General features: G+C 35.5%; 1 protein-coding gene across 2 annotated transcripts; it reads left to right on the forward strand.

The window, feature by feature from the left end:
• Window positions 1-4,429: 4,429 nt before the first annotated feature.
• On the forward strand, window positions 4,430-12,623 carry LOC123564999 (kelch-like protein 24). Of its 2 annotated transcripts, none has more exons than XM_045358978.2 (2): window positions 4,430-4,590; window positions 9,656-12,623. In XM_045358978.2, exons 1-2 carry the CDS (start codon window positions 4,548-4,550, stop codon window positions 11,503-11,505), a joined length of 1,893 nt encoding a protein of 630 aa, XP_045214913.1. In that variant the 5' UTR covers window positions 4,430-4,547; the 3' UTR covers window positions 11,506-12,623. The 2 variants fall into 2 exon arrangements, with proteins under 2 accessions (XP_045214913.1, XP_045214914.1); XM_045358979.2 differs by lacking the exon at window positions 4,430-4,590 and adding an exon at window positions 7,091-7,268.
• Window positions 12,624-14,168: the final 1,545 nt, after the last annotated feature.

The following is a 14,168-nucleotide window of genomic DNA, read 5'->3' on the forward strand; positions in this document are numbered from 1 at the left end:
ACACCTTGGTTAAGTTTTTGCATGCAAGTACATACAGCTATCATTTAAAGGCATAAAGCTTTGAAATTTATTTATTCTTTTTCTAGGTCAATTACCAACCTCACTGGGTCAATTTCCATAACTCTAACATGTATTTTGAGCAAATTATGCCCCCTTTTGGACTTAGAAAATTCTGGTTTAAGTTTTACATGCATGTTACTATCTCCAAAACTAATGCAGATATTGAATTGAAACTTCACATGTGTCTTTTGGGTTATAAAACTAGTTGATAGCATCAAGTCCCATAACTCTGACCTTCATTTTGGCCAAATTATGCCCCCTTTTGGACTTAGAAATTTCTGGTTAAAGTTTTGCGTGCAAGTACATACATCTAATCTATTACTAAAAGGCATATAGATTTGAAACTTATTTTTTCTTTTTCTACATCAATTACCTACCTCACTGGGTCAAGTCCCATAACTCTTGACATGTATTTTGGGCAAATTATGCCCCCTTTTGGACTTAGAAAATCCTGGTTTAAAGTTTTACATGCAAGTTACTATCTCCAATAATGCAGATATTGAATTGAAACTTCACATGTGTCTTTGGGGTTATAAAACTAGTTGATAGAATCAAGTCCCATAACTCTGACGTGTATTTTGGGCAAATTATGCCCCCTTTTGGACTTAGAAAATCCTGGTTAAAGTTTTGCGTGCAAGTACATACAGCTATTACCAAAAAGCATATAGCTTTGAAACTTATTTATTCTTTTTCTAGGTCAATTACCAACCTCACTGGGTCAAGTTCCATAACTCTAATATGTATTTTGAGCAAATTATGCCCCCTTTTGGACTTAGAAAATTCTGGTTAAAGTTTTACATCCAAGTTACTATCTCCAAAACTAATGCAGATATGGAATTGAAACTTAACATGTTTCTTCGGGGTTATAAAACTAGTTGATAGCATCAAGTCCCATAACTCTGATATGCATTTTGGTCAAATTATGTCCCCTTTCAAACTTAAAATTCTTTTGATATTTAAAATTTTGGGTAATAATTTCCTGCTTCTGTGACAATATTTCGAATAGTCGAGCTTGGCTGTCTTACGGACAGCTCTTGTACAAGAAATCAATAATAAGTCTTGAAAGAAGTAAAAACTTACTAGAAAAAAAGGAAAATAAGGGGAAAAAAATTTGGTCCCGTAGGGCTTGAACCTACGCCCCCCTAAGAATTGCAGTAAAGGCATACAGACACTAAATAGAAAAATGGCGCAAAAAAAATGGTAGTCGCATAATGGCGGATACAAATAGTCCTCAGTTTTTTTGCTCTGTAGAGCTATTTTCCTTATATTCTTTGCAATTTTTTTGCTAAAATCACATGACAGATCTATGCTTGACATGTAGGTAGCATTTTCATAATGAAATAACAACATGACAAAAATTTTCATGGAAACTTAGATCATACACCACCAGTATAATTTGGGGTCTCATTTTTTAGCAGATTTTGCAGTTTGTGTGTTGGACTGAAATTAATTTTCTTGCATCAAACATGATCCCTACTTTTCTTTTGATTTTTAGTTAGCACTAACAATATTCTTCAAGAAAATGTAAGTTACAGACATTTAAAATGGGCCCTGATGTGTGCTGTGGTCATTGGAAATAGGTCAATTTTACATGAATACTAGTTTTTAGCCCTTCAGGATAGTGTAAATGGTATTTTGCAATATTAACTTCTTTATATTCATCTAATGAAAGCAATATCAGTTGTAATCTAGATAAAAACATGCCTAATTGAAAACATTTCAATCTGGAAGGACTTGAGCTTGTATCTGGGTATACCTGTATCACCAGTCACAGTGAGCCCTTGTGACAATGGATGGCAGTTGTTGATTTTTGGACTGTTTATTTTTGTCTCGTATTTAGAGACATTCCCAAAGAGTTCGTTTTCTGAACTAGTTTATATAGCAGACCCATACTGGATTGCATCAAGTTTTTGTATCCCACAAAATTTTCTTTGAGGGGTACTTGAATTTATCCTTGTCCATCAGTCAGAATTTTTGTTGTGCATATTTTTAGAAATATATTACCTAGAGTCATCAAATATCATAGGATTGTTATTTGGCATGAGAACTTGGACATCTGGGGTTTTGTTTTGGATCAGTTACTTAGCCAGACCAAAGTTATGACCCTTGACTTAGTCAAAAATGCATATAATAGGACCTAAATTTATTTGTTGCGCATATCTCAAAATGTGTTTGACCCAGAGCGGGGAAACATTACACGAGTGTTATATAACATGCGAACTTATGCACCTAGGGTTTTGTTTTGGGATTTCGCTCTGTAATATCAGAGTTATAGCCCTTGACATAGTCAAAAATATACATAAAAGGCACAAAAGTGTTGTTCAGCTTGTAAACCTGTGCACCTGGGATTTACTGCATCCCCCCTTTCCCAGACCCCCCCCCCCCCCCCCCCCCACAATATTTATTTTATTCATTCTTTCAGTTTCTTTAAGCTTGTGTTCCTTGATGACACACTGGATGACCCCGACCCACACCCCTAAACTAAGGTAATATGAAAGTACATTCACTTTAATGTATTGTAACACGGAAGTGGGGTTGGAGATACCAGTATCCTATGAACAAATCTAGTTCATTCGAGTCGGGCCTGAGTAATCTTTCGTTGTCAACGTTTCTCCGGTGTACATCAATAAAATCTGACTTCTCTTCCCTATCCATTGTTCCTCCTTAAATAAATCCAGATTTAATTTCCGTCATACTCATCTAGGGTAGATCATAGTTGACCGGGAAATTGAAAAAAAAACAACATTGTTTGTTTGTTTGTTTTAGGTTTAAAGCCGTTTTTCAACAGTATTTCAGTCATGTAACGGCGGGCAGTTAATCTAACCAGTGTTCCTGGATTCTGTACCAGTACAAGCCTGTTCTCCGCAAGTAACTGCCAACTTCCAAACATTCGAACTCGCAATCCCACCAGCGATCCGTATATAAGCGCTTTCCCAATTGAGCTAAGGGAACAAACACCAAAAAAGAAAAGAAAAGAAAAATCATGTCACCAATTTATACATAAAAAAAGTAAAAGATTAGACATGTGTAACACTTGTTTGAATAACCATGAGTAGGCCTAAATCATTCATTTTAGTTTATAACATATGTTTAAATCTATTTAAAGCATATTTTCAAGAATGACTGAAGACTATAGTCGAAAAAAAAATACAAAGAAGTACTTTTAGTTGGGTGTGGTTGTATTTAACAAATACAAATGTTTATTTAAAGTTATTAAGAAAGTGTACTCTCAAAGAGTGGGGGTCAGAATGACAAACACATATTAAAACTGTTAACAGATATGTTACATTAAGTTGGTTTTTTGTCCGCGTTGGCCAACTTTCCGAAACTGGAAAATTCGCGTTAACTTACCCTGTTAGTTTTTGAAAGAAATGAATTAACAAAACTTCCCGATTTTTTTGTGTTCATACAAATTTTGACACAAAGGAGAGAATACAACTGACGTCGCTTTCAATTCGTTCTATGTACGAGGACTAAGCGGAAAACTGTCCTAACTTTTTTTTATATTTCGTATGAGCTACGACAGTTTTCCGTACGAGATGTATCATTTTATTTCGTAAGTGTCAAAGTTTAAATTGTAAAAGAATATACCGTGTATGAACCATTGCATTTGTTTAGTCAAAAGTTTCAGGTTTGTAATTTTATCCGTTAGAGATTGTTATTGACAGAAGGCTGAACCATTTTCGCCGAGAATATTTACCCATACCTCGACTGTTATGGTATTTGCCCCTGATAAGGTTTGCGGTCAGTTAGTGTACAATAACTTACCCTATATACATAATAATAATCAGTGATAACACTCTCTGACTACGAAACCAGAGGTCGTGAGTTCGAATCCCCGCTCTCCCAACTAAATTAACCAACTTAGAAGTGTTTTATGTATATGGGTACCCCAAAAAGCCAAGTGTGTTCTATATCTTGCCCTATCCTCCCACTAAAATTACGTACTATGACATTGTAACAATAAATTTTCATTAGGTGTCGCCAATATGCATTGTGGCGACGGCTACACATAACAAACATACACTGCGAGTGGCATTATAACAGAAAAAATGTTGCAAGTGACTGATCCGAGGTGTCCAGTTAGAACGGCTTGTGGGGAGTGCTCGAACAGGTGCGATCGTCTTAAACCGCAACTGCTTTGACAAACTGCATATATTGTCTTTCGCGTGCACTCTGCTGGACCCATATTGTACATAATTACAAACAATACAAAAATAATCGTCTAGTTTGTAATCAACCCGACAATCTCACCGCATAATTTGTCCGATAAGGAAAAAAGCCCCTGGCCTTTTGATGCATAAATCTATACTATATGGCTTAACCGTGTTTTTACCACGTGATATTTAATCAATGGAGTGTACATATACACTACTGACATTCTAAACAGTTTTCGGTATGAGCAAAGGGAATATATAGTTATTTCAAAATGTTTTTTAAAGCTTGGATATAGTGTTTATAATTTGGGATTTGTTCAGAAGTTGGATATGGCTGACGACGAGGCATCCAGTGAACAGTCCTTGGCCTCAGGTAAGGCTAGCAACACCTGGCCTATTTATACATTACAATATCTTCTTAATAGGATAAACCATTTAAAACGTGTATGACTCAGCGCAGTAACATTGTTATTGTATGCCCGTTTCAGCTTACTTTCTGGTGACATATGTAATATATTTCGAATGTACCTGCTATTTCAGTTTTGTTTTGGGTTTGGGACAACTGTTGGTGAAAAATGCTCAAATATAATTGATTAAAAATACAACAATGTATACTATTAATTTTGTTGAAGAAAAATATGATAGGTTTCTATCTTAAAGTCGGCTCTGCAGAAATGTAGCATACATGTCAATCAGTTAGCCAAAAAACAGTCATTAAGGAAAATGCATACATACGGTATATATAAGTTGAAATCTTTATAAAGCCACAATATATACATAACGGAATAACAAACTTATAAACAGTTAAATAAGCATTAAAATTATATTTATTCACTATTGGACAATATAATCATATTCTCTGCCAATGCAGTATTATAATTATATTCTATGACGATTCTAAAATTAGTTATAGGAGGATAGTATCCAAATATCAATCACACTAGACTGGTCTCAGCCCTAACATTCTTCTTTATCCTCCATCTTACTAGTATTTTAAATTTTCATTCTGAAATCAGGTATATTTCACTATCACATTTCGATTTCAATTTTCACTCAATACATTTTTTAGTGAAGTGAAGCGGGGAACTCGTAAAAATGTTTACACAGTCATGGGTACAAACTATTCAAATATTTTATTGTCAACACAATGACATTTGAACTGATGTGTTCTGGGTAAATAAACTCTCTTTAAACTAAAAATAACAAAATTATATACAAAAAAAGATATTTGGCATTGGATCTGCCTCGAAAGTTTTTTAAAACTACGAAGAAAAAATGCATATTTTTTTACTCATTTTGAGGATATCAGGCAAATTACTGTTGTTTCTTAAGTCACAAAACACCGCTTGTTAATCGTAATTTGGTATCAATGCCATATTTGCAGACGATATATTACTGAACGGGAAGAAAACCGAAGAGAGTTAAATAAGTTGTTTACAAAAGCAAACTGTCTTCGATCTCCGATACTGCTATCTGTATAGCCAGTAGCAGATCGATCATACAAATACAGTGATCTTTGGTAAAACTAGGCCAATGTTCATCGGTACTAATGAAAGCAAATGAAAGTAAATGACTTTGGCCCATTCTTGAATGCCTTCCAAAAAATGCCACATGATATTGTCAAAGTGAATAAAAAAACCCCAAACGCTGCAAAGTACAAAACATACTTAAGACGGGTTTTAAATTACGGGTATACATTTTGCATCACTGAATAATCACCTCATAGGTTCGGTAAGCCAGAATGAATCAGTGTGGTTTCCGCGTCAATACCAGTAAGATTCTTGATTTTATTTTTTATTCCATCCGGTTTACCACAAAATCACCCACTTCAAAATAAGCAAATATCATGCGTCCTTACCCTCTACATGGTGTAATATTTCAAACAAAACTTTTAATTTCGTTACCGCAGTATGGTTTCTGGTATCATGTACCCTATATCGATGAAAAAAAAATCATGCACAGTTATTAGCATACTAGTATTATTTTCCCCTGTTGAAACAAAAATGGCATATTCGTCATCAATTTTTCCCGGAACAATGATTTACAACCCGGATACCTTCATCCTAGCACAAAGTTGATTCCAAAAATATTAGCTTGTATATTGACATTGTTCAAACTCAGCTTAGAGCAGTAATCAAAATGAACAAGTTTCTCGTCAAGTTGAAGTTAAAACAGTTTAAGCTGAAAAAAATAGATAAAGCATCGGAAGGTAAGATACCTTATGTATGAAGTAGCTCCGACAGAAAGCAAAATTATTCTTTTTTTTAATTATTTCATTAGTCAGTTACTGGTTATATTCAAGGTTCAGAGTGGCTACCGATGTTGGTCAAATAACAAATTCTGATTAACATTAGCTGGTGCTACGGGTGGAGTGAGGTAGGAGCACGAAATCATTACATTTTAAACACCCGTCTTGTCGGTGTCCGCGCACAATTAAAAACTCTTGTAAGTATAGACGGATTGACTTTATTTTCGGTACATAGGTAAATGATCATCAGATACAGGTCAATGATAATTTATGTTACTTGCAAGAGTTAATGCCCCTTATTGACTTAATTATCAGCAAAATATCGATCGATGTCTGAAGAGACCGGCCGACTGATTATCGTATTCATTTGGAACACAATTGTGTTCCGGCCGTTGACCCCTATTGTGTTTTTTCTTTTTACGACTTATTCAATTTTATTTTCAACCGAGAAAAGAAACAGAGTCGTTACATGGTTTTTACATATGTAAATTGATAAAACATATGTTTTGGTTGAAATTGAACGACAGTAGCGCTTGTATAAACAATGTTGTCACTGTGATTTTCATGAAGTGTTGTTCAGAATGTTACAAGTTTAATCACATGCATACACTTAAGACAAGCATGAGTGTTCGCTTCCGTTTGTTAGATTTATAAAATCCTCATATGGTGTGTTTTTAGTGTTCAGAAGGAATAAAACTTTATTTTAAGTCGTGTTTTATGTGGATTTTCTACACAAAAGAAAGTGACTTTTTTATATGCTAAATTATCCACAATGGAAGTTGATGTTCAGATTCAGAAAACAGGTTAATATGAAATATTTAAAGTATTTACTTATGTTAATTGGACTTTAAAGGTGGATAATCAGATTTTGGCCATGTAACGGATTTGTTCGAAACTTTAGCATCTGATCATTTACACTCATTTATGTTCACTTAACACTTAATACAAATTAGATTTTCACTGGAGGTATTTTTAAAATTTCATTTTCCTATTCTGGTTGCCCAACCAAGATAGAGTTATTTTATCATAAGTATAAATTTGATAAACATACTTTGCCTAAGGAAATGTATAAATATTAGACATATTGTAATATATTTGTAAAATATATGCATTAAAAATTATGTATTTAGATGGAATTCATTAGAAACGCAAGTTTGAAAAATTATTATTTCCTCCCTTTGCCTATCTTGGTTGCGCAACCAAGATAGATTGGAAATAAATGAATTCAGAAGCTACACACAGCTTTAAAACTTGCATTTTGGTTCAGATTGTTCAATAGTTGATATGTCTATCAAATGCAAATGTAAAACTAGACATTGTATCGAAATAAAAAGAAATACCCAGCTTTTTATATACTTTCATATTAAAGGGGAGTAATTACAAAATTTTATAGAAATAATAAAATATACATTTCAGATAGGAATCTAACTCTATGTAATCGGTCTTTTTGTTCTTTAAATAATTCTCTACCAGAATATACAAAAAGTAAAAAATGTCATTAAATGTTGTTTAAATGTGATTGACCACCTTTAAATTGTGAAGTATACAAATGCATATAATTATGGTTTGTTTCGTATATTTGATAACAACTTGATACAGAACGACCTAGTTTAATGGTAAAAAATGTATATAACTTTAATGTAAGTTAGTTAAATTAATTGGGTCAAACACAGGGAAATGCCCTAAGCATGTCTGTGAACGTTTATCAAGTGTAAATGTACAATGTACCTATTGTTCAACATTAATATTGTAAGAATTAATAACAGGACAATGACGTTATGGAAAAGCACTCTTCGTGCTGGTTTTATTTTCGCTAGCATTCGCGGGAAGTGAAAGGCGAAAATAAACAAAAAAATGCGGAAGTATCGTAACCTGTAGGGGTTGGGGTGGGGGCACTTAACAGTTGCCGTTGTCCGTCCGTCCGTTCGAATTTGTGTCGTGCATATCTCAAGAAGTATTTGACCCAGAGTCGTCAAACTTTACATGATTGTTATTCAGCATGTGAAGTTGTGCACCTGGTTGTGCACCTGGTATTTGGATTTCACACAGTCAGACCAGTTATATGACCCTTAATTTAGGCAAACATATGCATAAAGGGGCCTAAAAGATTGCGTCGCATTATGTTTAACCCGACAAAAATGGAGTATTATTCAGTATGTGAAGTTGTGCACCTAGGCTTTTATGAGAGATTTGGTGTCGCCAGACCAGAGTTATGGCCCTTGAGTTAGTCAAAAATATGCAGGAAAGGACATAAAAGTCGCTAGTATCTTGACATAGGGCTATTTGACATAGGGTTATGAAACATTGTAGAAATATTATTCCGCATGCAAAGATGTGCACATAGGGTTTTCTTGGGGATGTTTGTCAGTCCGACCAGAGTAATGGCTTTTGATTAAATCAAAATATGCATAAGTGGCATACACGTTTGTATCGCATGTATTTAAAAAATATTTGATGTAAGAGTCATAAATTATTAGGGTTTTGTTAAATAGGATGTCAAGTTGTGCATTTGGTATCTTGTTCGGGATTTCACTCAGTCAGAACAGAGTTATGGCCCTTTACTGGGTGAAAAAGTAAAGTTCTTAAAAGTTTGTGTCGCATATATCTTAAAATATTTCACCTAGTGTCATTGAATCATGTATAGTGACAGGAAGTGGGGGCACATGTGTCATGGAGACATCTAATTTTTATCTCAAATTAAAAGCGACTCGAAACATACCTAATCTACGGTACTCTCTCCTGAGAATCCGAGGGCTTTGATCTGAAGATATTTATTAGAATGAGACTTTTCATGAACATTTTAAAACATTATCACCAAAAATGAATACATCTCGTCACGTCTGCAGATCTCGTAACTTATATCAACAAAATATAATATGTGAGAAAATACAAAATAAATGAACCATACAGTAGTAGTGTAGATAATACATGTAATACAACATCATGATCGATAACAACATATCGTTATCAGCCTCGTTCTATGTAAATAAGAGCAGGGAAACGAAAGTTTACACATTCTAACAATATTGATGCTAGAAGACTTTCCAACTGAGAAGTCTGCTATCGAAATTGGATTACTTTTTTCCCAGGGAGATATGGAATTGAAACCATTTTCTGTTGATACATAATTCATGAGCTAATTCGACAATGCACTGTGCTGGCTAACAGAAATTGTACCTATATTTTGCAGATTCAGACGACCTGGAGGAGGACGAGGAGGCAGAATGTGATGCCGAGAGTATGACGTCGTCGGCTGGAGCGTTGACTCCTCGCCTAAACCATCTTTCAGAAGGGTTGGAGAAACTATGGATTACTGGTGCTCATTCGGACATCAAGATAACAGTGGAGAACAGAGTTTTCAACTGCCATAAAGCAGTGTTGTTTGCGACATCTCCATATTTCGATGCCATGTTTTCCTCCGGAATGCGAGAAAGTGTTAGCGGGGAAATCACATTCAAAGAAATGGAGGCAGATACGTTTGAACTGGTTATGGAGTATATATACACTGGAAAAGAGGTTGTTACACAAGAAAATGTGATAAAATTGCTGAAAGCGTCTTCCCTTTTACAAATAAAATCGTTGTGTGAGAAATGCGAGGCTGTTCTAGAACCGTACATAGATCTGGATAACTGTATTGACATTTGGAGACTTTCATTAATTCACAGCTGGGAAAAGGTTCGAGTAAGAGCTATAACGAAAATTCTGAAAAATTTCCTACAGTTGTACAAAACAGACGCGTTTATGCGTTTGGATGCTTACGAGCTAATCCAAATCATCAAAGATGATGCTCTTGAGGTCCCAGCGGAAGAAGTGGTCCTCGACGCCGTGTTTGCATGGGCACGTCGCGGCGACCCTAGCTTAAGAAAGCTGAAACTCGGGCAAATATTAGGTAATGTTAGATTAGGTCATATATCTGCTGAACGATTAGCTGTGCTGAAAAGTAGTCCAACTTCACCGGTAGTGGACGACCAACTCGCGCAGCAGTACATCGATGACGCAATACAATACAAACTACTTCCGGCTCGCAGACAGGAAGCGAATTCCACGGTGACCCACCACAGACGTTGTAGTCAGTTCGATGATGTTCTAGTCGTTATGGGTGGTTGTATGTCAATGCACCCTCCATATAAACGTTGCAATGACGTTTTAGCATATAGTTTCGCGGTGGAACAATGGTATAAACTGGAGTCACTCCCATATGACCCGGGCATCGAGTTCGCAACTTGCACTTACGGAAATGACATTTTCCTCACAGGCGGGGGTAGCCGAACACAAACTTTCTTGAAATATCGTTCTGACAAAAACAAATGGAAGATCGGCAAGCCTTTGTGCCAAGGTCGCAGACGACATGTTATGGTTGCTCTTACAAACACTCTTTACGTTATTGGAGGCTACGACCATCGCCTTGCCGAAGGAAACCGAATGTTGGCAAGCATTGAAAAGTATGATATGAGCGAGGATGGTTGGGACGAAGTCGCTCAGCTTCCGATTCCTGTGAGTTCGTTTTCGTCTGCTGTTACAGGAGAGAAAATCCTGTTGTTTGGCGGGGAAAAGAATGATAAAACGGACACCGGTGTCGTTCAGTGCTTCGACACAAGAACTAATGAATGCACAAAAATCACGAGTTTGTCTATCATTTCAAAACTTACAAAAGCAGTGACGTCAGGCAGACGGATATTTATTATTTTCTTCAGCGGAAAAATTGTGGAATATAATCCGTTTGGAACTGGGCAGGTCTGCAGCCTCGTAGGGACTGTGAAATCTTTCCGTCGCATACATTATGGAGCGGTTCAGTATAGAGGCAATATATTCATTGTCGGCGGTGAGAATGAAGACACGTCTTTAACGCGGGAAATGATAGTGTTTAAAACTGAAAGGGGAGAAGCGGAGAAAGCAAGAGTTCCTTTACCAAACGCGAGACTAATCGATAGTTGTGTGAAAATAGCATTAAACAAAAAGTTTCTTGTCGATGAGAAAAATGAGGGCGATGGGCCTCCAAGTACGGAGGACGAGGCTCAAGATGGCAATAACAACAACTGAGTTGATGATCTTTATAGCTGATATTTTGTACTTAAATTGCAATATGGCTATCGGATGCCTCTTCGAAACTGTGCCATTTAACGCGATATGGGAAATGCGATTTTATTTCCAACAGTAAAGCTACTGGGTCCATATCCCTTGCTTTATTGCGGTACAAACATTTCTGAACCACAGAGGCATATTAATTTCATATATTTTGATAAATTCTTGGTTCTCTTATATTTTTCCTTAAATACGAGTTTGAAAATAGTATATATTGCCCGTGGCTACATACACACTGCTACAAAAGTAACATAATTAAAAATTTACAAATGTTGCAACTGCACTTATAAACTGAATCATTTGTTGCGAGCAGGTTATAAATGAGACTTTTGTAAATTCATTGCCGGCAGCTGACGTTATATTTTTTTGCACAACGATTTATCTAAGTTACACGTATTTAACTTTCATAATCTGTGTAATTTGCATTAGTAATTCATTTGTTACTGTAAGATTTAATACTTGGCAGTGCAGTTAGGGCATCTAAATTTCTTGCTTTTGTCTGCTATTTAAAAGTTTTGATTCCAAAAATTCAGTTTTTCAATCATTGTTTGGCCGGCATCTCTTCAATAACCATTGTGAATAGTAACCTTTGAATTTGTATGGGGTCTCCGTGGCCGAGTGGTTATCGTCACTGCCTAAGAATCACTCGTCCCTAACCGATGTGGGTTCGAGCCTAGTTCGGGATGTTGAATTCTCCATGGAGGAAGTCATCCAGTCGGCTTACGGAAGGTCGGTGGTTCTACCCAGGTGTCCGTCTGTGATGAACTAATGCACGTAAGGCACCTGGGGTCTTTCTTCGATGTCAAACACTGGAAAGTCGCCATATGACCTATATAATTGTGTGACGTTAAACCCAACAAAAAATGAAATAATTATACTTCTCCGTTTTGCATGAAAACGTTCAGTTGTGGTACACTCTGTTTTGTTGCATTTTAATACAGAAAAGTGATATGTTACATGTTATATGACAAGATTACGGTACCACTGCTTGTTGTAATAATGTTGCTTTATTTTTCATTATTTTGTTTCCTATTTATTTGATAAATAACTACAAAGCAATAAAGAATTTTAAGGAGCTTTCACTGTTGTATATAAACCATAGATAGAACTAAATTAATGAATAACAACTGCGATTACTATCGTAGCTGTGGTGGCTGGAGGTTCTCCAATGGGTACCTGACTAAATAATTTCCAGAAGGGCTGTGGGTGTATTCCAACACGAAAGGCGAAATTCGCCGTATCTTGTATTACTTAACCATAAAACAAAACATTTTTATTCATAATTCAGCGCAGCAGACGACACTTAATGTTTATATCAGTATAGACCTTTATGAAAGTGAAAACTAAGTCTCAAAACATCACTGTTGAAACTCCCTATTAACCTTCATCCTGTATTTTTTTAGCTCACCTGAACCGAAGGATTAGCGTATATGGATGGTCCTGCGTCAATCGCACCGCGTCCAAGATTTACAAAACAAACTTCATCTCTGAAATTATTGATCGGAATTACACAAAACTTGGTCTGTAGCCATCCGGGCAATGATCCGCTCTCAAGTTTGTTCAAATGGGGGAACTTGACATGTTATTTATATTAAACACATTTGTTACCATTCATGATCCAGTGTGTGCCATACATACAGACAAGATCAGATGAGCGACTTATGGTCACTACGGCCCTCTTGTTTTGTTCTTTTTCATTTGACGTATTTACACGTAGACACTGCTTTAAACTTTCCGTTTATATATAGAAACATACCGGATAGTGTTCAATGTCGTGAAAAGGAAGAAGAAACATGTTTCTTTTATGTTTTGACTTGTATTTATTTTTCGATAAAAATTAAGATAACGCAATGGTACATGAACATTTATCATAATTTTGAACGTACACTTTACTATTCGTACAGTAACATTAACAAATAAGGCCTAAAAGTGCTTTGTTTCCGGTAATATGCTAAAAAAATTAGGGTTGGTAGGTCGGAATATTTTTTTTTTTATTTTTTTTTATTTAGTGAGACTTTTCGGAAATTATTTTTGAGTACAAATAAGGGGTTATGCCTTTAGACCATCAGTATGTTGATTTCTAACATCACTGACCATGTTTAAAGTTAAAAAGTTGGAAAAAAATATTCTCCAAGGCCATAAAACATTTCGGGTCGGGCGAAAAATTTAGGTTAGGTCAGGATATCGGAAACAAACATTTTTTTACTCCTAATAATAATAGTGATAATAATTATAATAAAGCCTTTACCTATAGGGGAAGAATCATTTGAAAAGGATCACTTTTCCTGTTTACATTTATTTACGCTGAACGAAAACAAGGTTCAATAGTCACGTAGTCGCAATAGTTGTAGTAAATAATGTACACCATCACAGGAAGTTATACTTATGGCTTTCTGCACATTTTATATAATGCCTAATCGAAGATGCATTTTAAGGTAATTGGCTAGATAATTCCAAAAAGTGGAGCCAGGATAGACAAAGGACTTTAAATGTGTTGTAACGTGCCAGGAAGAATATATGATTTTATTGTTGCTTAAAGAAAAGTAGACTTGAAACAAAAAAAGATCATTTTTCAGCCAAAAAAAAAATCTGTGTTCATGCATAAAGTATTAAATTTTGCA

The sequence above is a fragment of the Mercenaria mercenaria genome, chromosome 2 (assembly GCF_021730395.1).
Source record: "Mercenaria mercenaria strain notata chromosome 2, MADL_Memer_1, whole genome shotgun sequence".
Taxonomy (NCBI): domain Eukaryota; kingdom Metazoa; phylum Mollusca; class Bivalvia; order Venerida; family Veneridae; genus Mercenaria; species Mercenaria mercenaria.

Excerpts from the sequence above, each read along its gene's own strand:
- LOC123564999 (XM_045358978.2), top strand. The coding sequence starts at position 4,548 with ATGGCTGACGACGAGGCATCCAGTGAACAGTCCTTGGCCTCAG. Across the intron at positions 4,591-9,655 it reads TGAACAGTCCTTGGCCTCAG|ATTCAGACGACCTGGAGGAG; the intron begins GTAAGGCTAGCA and ends TATATTTTGCAG.